Source organism: Centroberyx gerrardi, chromosome 22, assembly GCF_048128805.1.
Source record: "Centroberyx gerrardi isolate f3 chromosome 22, fCenGer3.hap1.cur.20231027, whole genome shotgun sequence".
Lineage (NCBI taxonomy): Eukaryota > Metazoa > Chordata > Actinopteri > Beryciformes > Berycidae > Centroberyx > Centroberyx gerrardi.
The window spans coordinates 6,986,544-7,003,449 of record NC_136018.1 but is presented as its reverse complement, the minus strand read 5'-3'; the positions used below and the strand labels follow the sequence as shown (position 1 = coordinate 7,003,449).

The following is a 16,906-nucleotide window of genomic DNA, read 5'->3' as shown; positions in this document are numbered from 1 at the left end:
TCTTTTGACTGTCAACCTTTGTTGTACTTGAAAATAAACAATTCCATTAAGCGTTTAATTTTCACTCTCTGCCTTTCTTTTTCAATGCCATTAGAGTCCCTCTAGCTGAAAACTGTTATTGGCTGGTCTAACTAAACGGTTCAGTTAGCCAAATTATACTGAGCTGTCCACTTCTTCATCCAAAGTCTCTGCCCGTGGGCTTACAGTGGGATGATGGTAGTCAATAAAGCAATAATCTTTTGTCTTTTGCTTTTGCTGTACAAAACATGCCATCTCAGTCCTGCACCAAATAATGAACAGTGGGAAGTTGTCATATGCCGTTGGGGAAAAGCACTGCTCCTTCCCTCTCCTTTGGTTAAGCTTCAACGACAAAGTCAAAACATGTCAGCTATTTTATTTATTTTTTTCATTATTTTTAAAGCCTGATGCCTTCATGTGGAGAATCTAAGCATCCATCTCTGTGCTGTGTGAGTATTCCTCCATCTGCTTCCTGTATCCTCCCTCCATCCATCCATCCATTCATCAGTGTTCTGTTGCTTCTCCCACAGTGTAACCTTGTAGCCAATTAAAGAGCATCACCACTGCTCCGGTGTCTGCTGTTGTGACACCTGTGAACCCTGTTTACTGAGTTGCATCAGAAAGCTTACTTCAAGCCTTCAATCCAACAGAGGTCCCTTAATGCTAGCTAGGCACAAACAGAATAAACTTTCCTGTTCTATACTCCATACAACATCACCATAGGGACAAAACGAGCGAGTCTAGACTTGAAAGAACCATCTTTAAGCGTTCGGGAGAAGTAAAGCCGAGGAGAAAGCTGGATAATGGTTGCATTACAAAAAACAGCTGCAATGGATGGCTCCTAAAAGGTGAAATAAACCTACTAGAAAAGATGTTAAGTTTGTGCAGCCAGCAGTGAGACAAATGAATACTCTGACTAAACCATAGATAGGCTTCACACACAATTGATATACTTATTTAATATCAGCCTGGTGTGTTGGAGCCTGAGAGATATTGGCTGTGGTTAATGATGCCATGAATCCTGATTCCAGCACACTAAAAAACAGCGATGTGTTTCTCCTCTCGCCTGGCCAGAAGCACACATATTTCTCACAGAGCGACACTGCTAATCCACGCGGCTATGTTGCGAGGCTGTTGTTTGTCTGCTGGGTGCCAGCCCCCTCGCTCTCTATCTCTGTTACCCCGCGCGGCGCTGGTGTCATTCCTGGGGAGAGGCGATGATTAAAATCCTTCTGTCGCTATCGCTGCACGGCCTCGCATCGCGCCGTGACTCCTTGCCTCCGGTGCAAGCCAGACGCATCGTAGCCATGCATTTATCTAGCTGTCTCCACACCACTGGCGGCGGACGGGTGGGCCATGCTCCCTGCTAAAGCCCAGATCCTTGACATTTGTCTTGGGAAGAGGAAATAAAAGTGCGGACTTTGAGAGAACCCTCCGGGCCCTACACGCTGCTATGAGAGGTAATGACGAAGGTGATGAACACTTAAACATGAATGGCGCAGTATGTGATTTGCTGAAACCTTCAGGCAGTCCACTTACAGGGAACGGATCCCATAACACAAAAACAGGCCATACGAACTGGGAATAAAATCTCCGGCACAGGTAGTTTATACTGGGTGACATTCAAGCGTCATGCTCCAAACACGGGTCACCATACCTACCCAAACACAGCAGGGGGGATTCACTAGGGTGAGCGGGCCTGTGCTGCTGATATGTATCATTAGGACATTACTGTTAAAACACATAACAAAAAGAAAGTATGAAACCGGTTATGGTACACAGGATCCATCCATTTGCAATGTCAAGCTTAAGGGAGTGTGCGTGTGTGTGTGTGTGTGTGTGTGTGTGTGCCTAAGTGTATGTGTTGTTTCTTATTAGAATAAAAAAAAAAATAGAACAGACCTCTCTATATTACCTGCCTGAACAGCAGGAGGCAGCCAGATTTATATCTAGCCTTCAGCTGTAATGTTCTCTAGTCAGTGCAGTCAACACAAGAAGAAACTCGTACAGAGGTGCAATGCACACAGCAGAGGGAAGAGGAAGGCATGTTGATCGGTGCAGATTAGAGAGAGAGACGCACGGCTCTGGAAAGGCCATGCTAATATCTTAATCAGAGACAGATCGCAGCAAAACCCGTCTCCCCCTGACCTCGCTATCTTAGTTTCGCATTTGATGAGCGGACAGGAGCAGCTACACAATACACACAGATTGGACTTGGCCTTTTCCTTTATTTGAGCCTTTTAGCTTTAATTAGATTCGCACGACCAGGGGAGCAAGAGGAGACGAAACTCAGTCTGTCCGGCCTTACGTATATATATATATGTTACACGAGCACCTGTCACATTCACATGTAATATTCACGTCATATGGAAAGGCATGCGGTGCCACATCTTAAACTCCCGCCTTCAGAATGTAATTAATCCTCTCATTCAGGCACCTGGCATTTTCTACCAACTCTTGTTATTCCAGACTTGGAGATTTATGAGTATGTATGCATTCTTAGCAGTGCTAATGTGTGTGAGTGATTGTTTCTGAAAGACTCGTCGTATCGCCAAGGTGTATGGAGCTCGAGGCAGCTGTTCAAACCTCCTTGAGCCTGCCATCAATTAGAACACAGTCTTTATTGCATTACCATTTCAGCTTCACCTTCAAACTAAACTATAAGCTATCAATCAAGATATATGACAAAATGCTGTCTTAACTGAACACCTTTAAGCGCAGCAACTTATGTATTTTGCCGACATTATGCATTGCTCGGAAGTTATTGGAGCTATTCAGGATTAAGTACTTTTCCCAAGGGCACCTTGTAGATTCAATTTGGGATTAAGAACCAGAGTAAAGAGACTTGTTATACGAAAGTGAGCCAGGATGCAACCCACCTAACACCAGGTCACACACTCCCTCCTCCCCCCCTGACCATTAGCCCTCTGCCACTTAATCGCTAGTGCAGTATTGCAGTGTAGAGCTTAGAGAGTGTATTTCAGCCCAGGCACTTTGTCAAAGTCACCCTCTGCTATGGCCCAGGCTTGTGCAACAAATGGGACTAATTAGTAACTTGCAAAGACAGAACCACAACGCTCATCCCACAACACTCAATCCTGGGCTGCTGTCTAAAAGCTAGTGCCTCGCCCCTTATGTGTATTCTGTAAGATACATGGGACTGACAATATGTAAAAGGTAACAGTAAACATGTCGTCCCCCACAAATGAAGAAGTCCCCCTCTGGGCCAATCAGTAAAAGAAATATGTCACATTGTTTTGGCTTTAAATTGTAGCGCCCCCCTTGGGCAAGTGTAATTTTGAAAATGCTGGACTGCAGTGGTGAGATGCATCATTTCCCCCCCCAAAAAAATCTCAACAGTGGTTTGTGAGATATCATGCATGACAGATGGACAAACAATGTATCGCCCCCTTTGCCTAATCAGTGTTATTTTGAAAAAAGCTCAAATGCAATACTGAGAGCCATCGTTCTTCCAAGTTTCATCAAAGTCCGATTGGTGGAGTTTGACATATCGCATGAGACACATGGATGAAAAAATGAACAATGTAGCGCCCCCCCTCTAGCGCCGACGAGTGTCATTTTGAAACTGTCGTATCGCGGTAGAGTGATGCATCATTCCCCCAAGTTTTCTCAAAATCTAATCAGTGGTGTCTAAGATATCGTTTGGAATGGACGAACAAACGAAGGAATGAACAAACAAACAGATGGACGAATGGAACGAGACTAATCCCCCCCCCCGCCCCCAACATAAACACACACACACACACATAACCAAACAAAAAAATAAAAAATAAAAAAAAAAATAAAAAAAAAAACACAAATTGAGCATCTTGTGTGCTCAATTTGCTCCATTTAGGAATTACAACAAGTCTCTCAGAGGGCTCACAGTTCATTGTTAGCGTTGTTGTATTTGATTTCAGCACAGACTTCTGTTGTACACTTACTTAATTCTTTTGTGAAGGAAAATCAGAAGTAAAGTAAAGTCACCACACAAACAAATGTCGACATCTAAGGGATTGTCACTCTGAGGATCTAAGGATGCCATGAACCCTTTTAGCACTTGGATAGCTTAAGAAATATGACAAAACATAGCTGGACGATTTTAAACAGATTCCTACTCTCTCTTGTTTTTCATGCTGATAAAGAATATTTTCTTCTCAGTATGTAAAGTATATACAGCATGCCATGCAGCACAAATATAGCTAAAAGCACATTCTACTGTAGGTTTACACAGGCCACTTAAGCAATCATAACCCATTAAAGCTTTTGAAAAGTCAACCTTGGGATTTAAAGAGTCCACTTAGCTAATGAAAAACAAGTCATTATTTGATGCTGTGAAAGTATGCTCTGTTCATTGAGCTGAACGGGTCTTTTAGAAAAAAAAAAAAAAAAAAAAAAAAAACATGCCATGAGAGTAATAGTAGGGGCTTTATGGGGCAGACATGCTGGTTGAACATCACTTAAGTAAATGTCTGCTCTCACTCTGATTGGTATTGGTGTCATGAAGTCTCACTCGAGACTCATTGATGGGTTCAAGTGTTCTCACAAACTTTGTTTAAAATCATTGAGCGGCCAGAGGCAAGTGGTCAAATTTTCATCAGCCCTGTCCTCCACTCAATTTTTTAATCTTCTAGGAGACACTTTATGATAAATGTAAGCTTTTTTGTTGGTTGTGGGTTCTTCTTGATGCTGTTTTTTACTGTTATCATAGTCGTATTTAATATAAGAAGTAGCAGAAATTAGGGTGGATTCCCATTTAGCAGGCTGTTTTTAATCTGTTTTTATCTAATAATCGCTCACTAGCTAGAAAATAAATATTGCTAAGTGAGATAAGTCGCTTGTGAATAAATTAATGAATAACTGTCACTTTTTGACAAACCTAATTACAGAAATACAGCTGCAGTATTTTTGGACTCGCTCAGATTTCAGTGAAAAAATTAAAAATGAACAAATACATACAAAAAGGTAAAAAAGTGCTACAGTGCTAAAGTTTACATCAGAACAAGATCTTGGCTTTACAAGAAGACAGTAGAAACAATGCAACAGTAGCATGAATTTTCATTTCCCTAAGGCAGTTCCTTTTGAATGGCTAAGGGTTTAAACTTTCCTCCACAGTACCTGGTTTGGTCGTGACACACTGACAGGAAAAGCACCGGCCCTCAATTGCAGTGTTTTTGCAAGAATTACATTTTATTTATTTTATTTATTCCACAAAACTGCAATAAAATGGTTCTACAAAGAAATAAAATGTAAAAACATACATTGTTCCACACTTTCTAACTAATGTTTGTGTAATTGTCATCACTACTGGTCAAGCTAATTTCCCCACAACACTTTCAATGAATATCTATTATCATCACTTGACAATAGCATTACTCTTGAAGCTTGGATTGCTTTTTTAATCAATACAGTTATAATGTAAAAGTAATCAAATGAAAACAACCTCACATGTCTCTCAATTACTATTCTAATCATAGTCTTTCAGGAAAAAGATAAGAAAAAGAAAATAAATTCTTCTAGAAACGCTCAAGAAACATCTATGACCCAGTTGGCTTGTTCCCACCTGACACACAAGTTGCTGTTTCATAAGCTTTCCTCTTACAGTCGGTTGTCAAGGGGTTATTACAGGATAATTCCTGTTATTTTTGACCTGAGCTTTATTTTCCTAGTTTTCCATCATAACAATTGATTGTGTTCAAAATTTCATCACTTACTTCACTGTAGAGGTTTAGTTTGCTGGGAGCGCTGCTCTCCAATGCACACACACTCACAAGGCCAACTTAATCTCCAACAGTGGAACCCAAAACGTGATTAAAACACGTTCTTTCAACACAAAAACACTCACATGAGACCTGCCTACATCCAATTTATGATTATTCATTGCCTGAAACTTGCATATATTGGGGTATTAGATGTATTATTTTAACTACTGTGAGCTAGTTGGCAAGTAGACAGTTCAAGTACTCTGATGCTGCCTTCATGTCATATCACAGTTTCTGTAAATACAAACTGCTGACTGAAAAAACATCCATGTCAAACTCCAAGTGGTAATTACAAATAGGTGGGATTTTTTTGCATGCTGTGATATCTCCCAGCTGGCGTCATGAATCCACCGATGTTGGTGGTCCAACGTATTAAAAATCACGATTACAAGTTCTATTCACACTAATACAGACAACCATGCTTAAGGAAATTGAGAAATATCTGCTCCTCGTTTATGGTTGATTTCAAATTTCTAAATACAAATGGCTTTTGATGTGGGCGTTGCAATGAGCAAAAACACGTGCATGCTTTCAAGCTGAAGCAACAAAATCACACTTTTCTACTTCGTCCAATATAATGTGTACACGGCAGAAGACCGGCAGCCAGCAAAGTAAACAAGAAAGTGTGTGAGCAACGCTAAAAAGTATCAAATGGACTATTATAACTGAAATGTCCTGATTATTGTGTTGGAGATTACATTGGCCCTGTGTGTGTGTGTATTGGACAGCAATGCTCCCAGTGAACTGGAGGCATGTAAAGCTCTACAGTGATATAAGTGATGAAATTTTGAACACAATCAAGCATCATGGTGGCAAAAATAAGGCTGAAAGGTTGAAAATAAGCAGAATTACCCTTTAAAGTTACTCCTGCCAAACAAGAGAGCGTGTCTTCATGCTTCTCTGCATCAAGTCCCACACTGAGTCACACCTCTCTGATGGCCACCCATGCTATTCCATTTTGACACCAATATTGCATCTCATAACCATGAGATCCAATCACCTTTTGCGTGGATGGGGAGAGAGCCGAGCATAATCAGTCATGGTCAGACAGAGATGGGCAGGAGAAAGCAGAGGGGCTGGCAAGGGCCCAGGGGCTGTGTGTGGGTGCACACGTCCGTTCACGTACGCGTGCGTGTGAGTGTGTGTTAGTGTGTGTGTGTGTGTGTGTGTGTGTGGGCCTGCTTGTATGACAGGTTAATAAACTAGCCACTGTCCTAGAATAAGAGCACTTACTCGGGATCCATCTATGTGCTTAAAAGTTTTGTTTAAAGCCACACTAGGCAACTTTGCACGATGACAGCTCCAAATGGCAGCGAGAGGTAACCGTCTGAAAAATTTGTGTCGTGTCATCGGTAAACTGCGACTGCTTTATACCAAAAGAACGAGAGATGCAACAGATCCAACAGTGAGCGCAGCTTTTTCTCGACAGATAGCTCACTCACTGCCGCTTGCTTGACGTTTTCAAGTTTCGATTCATCACTTCCTGTCTGTACATACTCCTGTGTGTCTACACCCGACACCAGGATTTCATTTGGGCAAACAGGGTGAATCTATGGGGTCTCAATTAGGGCAGAGGGGATGCTCTTCTCTCTCGCAGCCCCGCTTTGTGATTTAGGTTAATAAGACGTCTGGATTATTCCATAAAAACCAGAACAGGCACAAATTCGCAAGCTAAAAGCGGAATAATAACTCGGGGTAATTGCTTCAAAGACTTGCATGCTAACTCTGGAAGATCTCATCTTAAGTAAGGTGATGCGAGCATTTTAACACATTAATGAGCCCCCAGAAGTTTTAGCTTCTGAAGAACCGTGAGGAATCCTCTACTTAAATCAAAGATTTTTCAGCCTCAAAGAGGTCCCCTTGGAACTGTCAGAGCTTACAGAGTATCCAGTATCCTTTTTCATTTAGGGTGTATAAAACATGTAAATGTTCACCCAAAACAGGGAAATGTTCACCAATGAAAGCTGCATTAGGAGTCATCATTAGTAGAAGGTCTCTAGAAAGTGAAAAACAACAGAGGAATTCCGCAATAGTGCAGAGGCTTTATAGGTAAGTGTGTTGAAATTTCGACGTCCGTGACACCTTCATCCAGCTCCTCAGACACCACAGCAATAAAGTCAGTGCAGTATGAAGAAATTCCTTTCTTGTCATATAAAGTCATTTCTCTGGAGTGCTCCAGTTTCCAGTGGTTAGGCTTATTGAATGTTTATGGAGAACCTTACAGGTCACTGTAATGTTTTTGTTGTTGAGCACCCCTTTTAGTTTCTGTGTCTGTCTGGGTGTGAAAAATAACTGATATAAAATTCCTGCACTGCAGTGGCTTTTTCCAGTTCAGGAATTAGAACTACATTCACAAAATCTCAGCGTGTGTGTATGTGTTGCTCTCGAAATAGAGGATGAAGCCCAATATTACGGGATGGCCCATATTTTTCTGTTTTCTTCCGAGAGTGCTTTGCATGAAGTAGCCGAGCCTCAGCAGGACAGTGGCTAATGAGCCAGCTATGAAGATGTAGCGAGGACAGCAGCTGCACTTCTCAGTATACAACATCCCACAAGTCAACAAACTAACTCACATCTTATCTTGCACCTCATTTTACTCCTTTGCTCTGGGTATTTTCCTCTGTTTTCTAATTCCATTGCTGTTATCTATATTGCACCAAATGACAATACTTGACAAAAATTGGATGTGAGCTGCATTCTGTGGATGCTATCTTTACTAAGCCGGTACTGTAGCATGCTCTAATTTGTTCAACTACTGTCAATGCAGTTTTCATGGGAAGGAACCAGGCCTCATACAGCAGGCATACAGCAGATTCTACTGTAGCCATATCCGAACATTAAAGTGCTGTTGAACTTTGGTAGTACCTTGGGTTGCGTGGCTTCCTGGACATGATATAACCCCAAAATCGGCGATTCTCTGCTATCTGTTGCTCCGGTAGAGGAGATTGGAGAATTGCGTTTTTTCCTCTCTCCATTCACTGCAATTGTATGGAGGAACAGGTCTGAAAATCACACTTCTAGCGCAGAAATGAACGCAAACAAAGCAGATTCTGGTAAAAAAAAAAAAAAAATAGTAATTTGCTTTCTTTATGTTATTAAACCAACAAGTGTAACACCGTTGGAAGAATTTCAGTGTTACACTTGTTCAAACTGAAAGGTTTAATAACATCAAAAAAGAAAATTCAGAAGAATGACTCGTTTTTTTATATATATTGTCAGAATCTGCTTTGTTCGTGTTCGTTTATGTGCTACAAGTGTGATTTTCAGACCTGTTTCGCTTTATAATGGCAGTGAATGGAGAGAGAGAAAAAAAAACACAGTTCTCCAATCTCCTCTCCCGGAGCAACAGATAACAGAGAATCGCTGATTTGGGGGGTTATATCGTGTCCAGGAAGCTACACAACCCAAGGGACTACCAAAGTCCAACATCACTTTAAATATGAACCGGAGGGGAGAAATCACCCCCTCCAGTCTGAGCGTTGCACCTACCTGTCTTTGGCTCCACGGAGAAGTAGGGCTGCCCGTGGATGATGCTGTACACCACCCTGGCGCTGTTCCCGTACGTGGGGTCGTCTGCATCTGTGGCTGCCACTTGCACTACCATGGTTCCTGGAAGCAGACAGCCTCTCATTAGTTTCCAAGACAACATCCAGAATCCAAGTCAAACAGAGCTAATTGTGGAAATGGTCATCATATCAACAGAACGTGTGACCAATTACACTTGAACGGAGGAAAAAAAGCGTTAAATATAACCTCATTAGTCATTAGTAATTACACTGTTTTTGTTTGTTGGTACTGTTCTTTAGTTTGTTAGTTATATGGTTGTAATTTCCATGGAAACCTTTAGAAGCAGCAGAAGATTTGACATGTGCTGTGTACTGGCTCTCAGCCTCAGACGCTCCTAAACAAACAACACTGTTAGTTGTCGCCATAATTTGCAGGGATGCTGCCGGAAGATTAAAATGCGACTTCTTGCCTTCAGAGATCATTTCGTTTTCATTGTTTTCATTTTCCTCCTGCAGATCAGTTAGCAGCATCTTTTCCGGTAACTTCAATCTGTTGATCCTAATTCAGCAGCCGAATGGGTTCTGCAACCCATCTGTGCATGTTAAAGAGGCATTTCACTGAAAAAAAAAAAAAAAAAGCAGACAAAGTTGAATTATTATGTATCTCATCTCACACTCATCCACAACACCATAAGCATTTTTTGGCCCAGCTCCATTTGATTTAACTTATCAAGAGTCAAAGTGTTTGAATTTGTCCTCCAGCGATGTCACTGGAGGACACTGAATCTTTGTGTTGTGCTAATTAGAGCTCAGTAAAATAATGTAGATTAAAGAATATTATAACCCAATGTTTCAGTGGTGGATACTGTTGGGAAAATCAATTTCTTATTTTATGTTTTTTTTTTTTTTTGTTTGTTTTAATTCTTCGTATTATTTTATTTCTTTGGTGAAGTGCCTCTTGATGCACAGATGGCGAGCCAATCGGCCACTGACTGTGAGTCCACAGGCTAAAGATACCAGAGAAGATGTTGATAAGTGATCTGCAGGGGGAAACTAAAAACAATGATATAAATGATATCTGAACAGATAGCATCTACAATTTTTAATCTTGCGGCACCATCCCTGTAATAAACAACTTCAAGTGTTGTTTGTTCAAGACTGTCTGACTCAAAGTGCCAGTACACAGCGCATGCCAGATCTTTTGGTTTAATGAACTGTTGGGGAAAATAAAAATCCAACTGGATGAGTTGTATTATATACTTAGTACAGGGAACAGGGCTTTTTAGAAATTCTAATTCAAGCAAAGCATTCTAAGATATCAAAAAAGAGTAAAGACCAATTTGTATGTAGGGGGAAAGAAGAGTCTGAAGTGCTATGAGTGGAATGCATATAAGGTTTGTTCAATGGAGCCAAGCAATCTGGGTCAAGCTTCCCAAAAGGACTTTTATCTTTATTATATTTTCTGTTATAGTGTAAGCTAATGGACAAAGATTATGTAAGTGTTTTGCCGTAGTTTAGACCACCTTAGTCTAGTAAAACACAGACCAAGACCAGGCCTAGAGGAGTCTAGATCAAGTCATGACCAAAACCAGAGAAAGTCTAGTCTTATTATTTTTTGTTTGTTTTTTTCAGAATACACACATTTCACAGAATATGGGATCTTGAGACTTTATTTCAGATATTTGTGTTGATATGGTCAAAAACTACAAGACTTAACATAAAAATATCCAAGCAAAACCAAGATTGAGCCTAATTGGGTCAGAGCTTCATATATAAAAAAAAAAGAAAAGAAAAAAAGTGATATCATGCAGTGTCATACTGAAGATTGAATAGACAGATGTTGGCAACCACTGTATAAAAGCCATAATATTTAGATGCAGATGATGCTTGCCACACACACACACACACACACACACACACACATACACACACACCTTGTTCCTGTGTCAACATAATACCCCAAAATCACAGTGCCACATGTTGTTTTTGATAATATTGCCATATTATACATGCAACATGTTTTTAAAAATTTGAGATGTACAGTTACTGACAACTGTTGTTCCAGCACCCACACTTTTTCCCGTGACTCATAACAATGTTTTTTGATTTTTGGACTGATTGATAATTATATGCTTCTTGAACACATAATTTTCTGTCATCTGCAGCACAGTACAGTATTGTCCTCTCCCACTCCCCCTCCGAGGCAAAAAGAAGAAGCAGACATCAGAAGTGAGCCCAGAACTGAGAGTAAGAATAATATTCATGCACATTGGCTTGTTTAGTATGGAAAAGGTTCACCGGTTATCTCTCCTTGTGATGATACAGTCCTGTCCTCAGTTGTTTGCCTCCAGCTAGTCACCTACCACCATCGTTGCCCATATTTACATTTCACTCCATTTGCACGGAGCGATGATGGTTGATGCGGCTTAAGCTGATAGCTGTGTCTTGCAAGGTAAGGCAGACAAGCCAGCGTTTGAAGATTTCAGTGAGGAAGTATTTGGTAATCAGTGCCAATCACACAATTTTCACTTTCATGTCATTATGGTAGCAGGCACTATATGGTTGCTCCAGCTGGGCTCATCTAACAGATACAGAGTTTCTTGTAGCTGAAGAAGCAATTTACATCAGTCTGCTAATGCAAAGCCATTCTCGGATTGTAGGAACAAAAACGAACCCCTCAATAAACGCTGAAATAATTGCAAACATCCATTATGAATCAGACTACTTTTTTTTTTTTTTCTGTTAGACTATACGTCAGTGTTGGTCGTTCAGCTGACGCCTGTGGTGAAATCATCAACAGCAGACATTGTTGAGGTAACCTTGAAATGAAAAAAACATCATTTTCCATGAGCGTGCCTTTTCCAGTTGAGCATGGTCAGATGAATAGTTGGTTTATGCTTGAATATTTCACTTTAATAGCTAGCTACACATCTCTGGCTAGGCTTGAGCCTATACTGTAGCATATGAAGGAAAGTGCTGTCTTACAAGTAGGTGATATTTTACTTTGAGGCAAACACCCTAATAAAATTCTCACTTTCTAGCATGAGGTGTATTTTACAGGCTTTTACAGAATGAAGTGATCATGGAAATTGAAGATTAGAGTCTTCCATTCCAGCCATAAAGAAGAATTAACAGGCTCTGGCCCTGGATGTGAACAATGTAATAGAAAATAGCTTGGTGGAGCTGGAGAAGTTATCACCAGGCTGGTTGTAGAAGGACTCCTAGATTATATCATCACCTCTTAGTCATGACAGATTATATTACTGGTAGTTTAAAACCACCAAGGTCAAGGGATGACTCCGTATGAAAGAGAACTCAGGCGACTACTAAATCTCTATTACAGGATGATAGTTAAAATCACTTTACACAGGCTCAGTAGACTCAGCTGGAGATTGTCATTCAATGTGGACTTGGATGGAGCACTGCAGTTAAAGATTTACTTTTTAGTTGTTCTCTACAGGTTATCTGCCACTTTGGTAGTCTAACATTATTCCAATAAACATTCAGTTTTCAGCAACATTTTCAATATGAAAGGTCACAAATAATACCAGTCAGGCGCCAAGAGCTGGATGTCAAAAAATTGATGAACATCCTGAAATTTGAACAGATTCTTTCTGCTCCATGAAGCTGTCGTCTGCTACTCAATTTGTCCTGTCTGTGTCACTTCAATATTTGTCCATCTTCATTGATGTGATGGATCAAATTTTCACATTTTTATTTATTCCCAGCAGATGTGTACAAAACAGGGTTTCCTAATCAATTCTGTATCTTGGGTGAGCAACTGTCATCTGGCAGTAATGAAAATAAATATGGCATGCCTAATCTGGATGGGAGGCACGTAATATTCAGCCACTTATATATACAAGCTGCATCCAACTGTCAAGTATAATATGCATCTCTGAATGCACACTCAAACTTGTTACCTGTTTGGTTTCTGGAATTTTAATTGCCATGGCTTATCAATTCTATAATAAGATAAAACACATATGCTTTAAAATGGATCATCTACTTTGAATGTACAACAAGAAGTAAAACAAACAATCAATTATCATCTGACTTTATTTACATGACTAACCAATGAATTAATAAGCACATTGCTCTAAGCGGACAACAACTTTTAAACCAAGTCTGTGGCTTTTCAACTGAACTGAACATTGAAATGCAACGTGCATGTATGGCTAACAATTGCATACATAAAACAACAATATTAAAACCCACTAACTTTGCAATGCCTTGATGAGTATTCAGCGTTGCCACCCTTGATTAAGTTGATTATATTCATGCACATTCACACCTGCTCCCCTCTGCTGCAGATAAGCAGGGATTATTGCTTAGAGTTGAATTCAAATTTATTTGTAATTGCCAAGTGAAAATGAATATCAAAACGTACAAAAGAAAGTTAATATCTGCCCGCTGTGTTCAATGTGTGCTTTAAGGCGTATTGGAATATAATACTTTTATAAGCCACAATGCAAAGGGAAGTCAACATGGCTATAAGCTCCACTGAAGATTACCTTCTTATTCCACTCATTTCATAACACTGAAGAAAAAATAATTGGGATCAATTGTCGCTCAACAGCTGATCTTTTTTTCCCCTATCACTTAAACCAAAGCAGCTTTTTCATTCCCCAAAATGAAATGACTATTCCATCCTTGATCTCGGGGCTCATGAATTAGACAGGAACAATGACAGCTGGATAAAGGACTGGTGAGTAGTAAATTCAAGAGCAGTGGCCTTGGGTTGACATTACATTCTCTATGCTTGTAATGAGCCCTCAGTCTGCTCCTTGGGCCCTTCTCGCTGCAGCGGGAGAGAGCCAAGGCTCAGGATTGTCACACCTCCAACTGTCCTCAAGCTCTCTTGTCTTTTATTTGACATCCCCGCCATGATTAAGACAAAAGCCTTTGGAGATCCTCGGGCCATAAGGTCTCCGTGTGTATGGACGAGCACTGCCTCTAATTACTTTAATTAATTAAATTCATGATTTCCTCTAAATTGAACCCATTCATCAGCGGTGCAGGCCTGTGACCATTAATGATTTAAAGACATCTATAAAGGAATTATTGGGGACAAGAGGTGCTTGGCCCTTGCCTGTTCTTTACTGCTGTGATAATTGCTTTGAGCAGATATTTACAAAGAAGGGGATGCATTATTCACATGTTGTTCCAACAACTTGAGATGAAGACCTTCACAGAAGCCGGCTGGGTAAATATACTGGCGGGGGTGACCCGGCTTCTCGGTGCTCATGGTGTGAGCACGTTCCTCCTCCGCGGTTGATGTGCAGAGTTTCCGTCTTATCTCGGGTCGGACACGAGACTCCAAGCTCTTGTACTCTAATCCTCCGGTTCCTTAAGCCTGAGCTCTGTACCCCCCGTCGACTGTAGGCTGTGTAATCCTTCAGAGATCTCGGTGCCTATGTTGTGGGCAAAGCACTGCTTGGCCTGGAAAGACTCCAACTGCCGCTGTATGCCTGGTGTAATTTTCATTTCAACCATGAAGGTACGAAAAAAAAATGCTGACATGCCATACACATGTTTTCTCTTTTTTTTTTTGCATCTTGTAGGGTATCTTGCATCTTTCAGGTACTGAGGTGATGCTCAAATGTAGATTTGTTTTCTCAGTTCCTGGAGTTGATGGGTGTATCGAGGTGTAATGTTCTTGCATCTGTCATATCATTTAAACCCTGAAATTGGAAGACAGTGTCTGCCACTTGCTGTTATTCCTTCCCTTGCATATTTTAACATGAATTTTAAGTTGATGAATTGAATATTAATCTGCATCTCCTGTTTCTGACAGGATTGACTGCTAGGTCCCAAAGCAGCATGAGCCATTATTTAGTTTTCATGGCACAACACCTCACCTTCTGTTAATTTGACTTTCAAGTTATGAGTTCTTGATATTTCTCTCGAATTCCCTGAATTTTTTATTTTTTATTTTTTCTATTAGCAGTCATTTCCCAGTGTCTATATAAAACATCTATTATGAGAAAAAATGTGCATGGAACATGACTTTTTATTTAATTTTCTTTCAGACGATGCAATTTGTCATATTGCGTTTTCCTTGAGTGTGAAAGCTCATAACTCACAAAGCTTGTAAAAGAACAAAATAAATCTTGTAGAAGTTTTAGGAGAATGTCTGCTATTGGTGATTAACAACCTAAAACAGGAGATCACTTCACCAGAATTAAAGATGATTCTGTCATGCACATAATCTCAGACACAACCCAGAATGTATCCCAAACTTGGTGGTATTTTTTTATTTTTTTTTTTCAAACAAATGGAAAAGCCAGACAGGCTTTTTTGCCTTTGACAGCCAAGTTCACTTTAGTCTCCATTCCAATACTTCTGATTAGTCTGTGCTGTGAAACGCTGGAGGGACTACATCTCCCAGCATGCCTGGGAGTGCCTTGGCATCCCCTGGGAGGCGCTGGAGGAAACTGCTGCATGAGTAAAAGGACTGTAGGCTCTGCTTGTCCTGTTGCCACCGCAACCCTGACCCAGATAAACAGCAAGAAAATGGATGGGTAGATTCTTATTTGTCTGTATTCTTCTCCTGGCCAGTAAGTCCAAAAGGACCCAGACAGACATTTTTGGCAGGCAAATACCTCCAAGTACTGGCTAGCATGAACTCTGGAGGTGTGGGAAGAACATTATCACAAAAAAACCTGCTGTGGCCTATAGGCCTGATTCAGACCTGACTTAAGTGTGCTTGAGTTGGTTTTTAAACAAGTGTCACTCAGCGCCAATTCAGTTCTGTGCCAAAATACTTGAGGTGATGAATATGTAAATGAAGGCGTATCCACATTACGATATGCAGATTCTAAATTTAAAGATCCAGTGTACTGATTTTAATTCAGTCAGGAAAAGCTTGCTATGGATTCCTAATACAAGTTTTCTTTTTTTTTTAGTTTTTGATGGTTTGTCTAACTTTTTCTAACAGATTGCTCTACTCTCAGCCAACTGTGTGTGGCCCTGTCGACATGCTTAGCACCACCCGTCTCTTGTTGGCCATCATGCCCGACGTGGAAGCATCTAGTTAACATTCATGGTGCACTGGTAAATTCTCTTTTGAAAAAACACCCCACACAAAACAAACAACAACAAACAAACAGCTACTGTGAAAATCTGAGATATTTATAATGCCAAATTCCAAATACAAATAACAAACCAAGGGTTATCAACATGGAGGTCTCTCTCTCTCTCTCTCTCTCTCTCTCTCTCTCTCTCTCTCTCTCTCCTACTGTCTCAGTCTCTCAGTGTTACTCACACACACCTGCACACGCCGTCCAAACGGCCTCAGGATGTTGCTGTCGTTCATTTTGAATTTACTTGCATTTCGAGCTTGAGCCTGACCCATTCGAAAACCTTGAAGGAAATCTTGACCATGCACCGTGCAGCAAGAAGCAACCGGTCAAAGATGGGTTCTGATGCAATAGCTTCCTCCAGGAGCAAATACAAAACATATAGACGTGAAAAATACACACTCCAAAATTCAACTTTATTGTTGAAATCCACTTTGAACATCCCAGAAATGGGAAACTCCATGTCCAAGTCCACCAGTCACCCTGTTCCTAGTGTCCTTATGCACCCGAAATCCTGCAATATGCCTCGCGCTCTTAT

At 40.6% G+C, this 16,906-nt stretch overlaps 1 protein-coding gene across 2 annotated transcripts in view; it reads right to left on the bottom strand.

Annotated features, from left to right (window-relative positions):
• LOC139924122 (cadherin-7-like) overlaps window positions 1–16,906 on the bottom strand; it is a 69,321-nt gene that overhangs the window by 24,340 nt on the left and 28,075 nt on the right. Inside the window, exon 3 of one of the 2 annotated variants that reach the window (XM_071915062.2) lies at window positions 9,270–9,389. The exons of the other annotated variant lie outside the window; for it this stretch is intronic. Coding sequence (XP_071771163.1) covers window positions 9,270–9,389 — 120 coding nt within the window. The remainder of the gene's footprint in view (window positions 1–9,269; window positions 9,390–16,906) is intronic. 2 annotated transcript variants of the gene reach the window in all.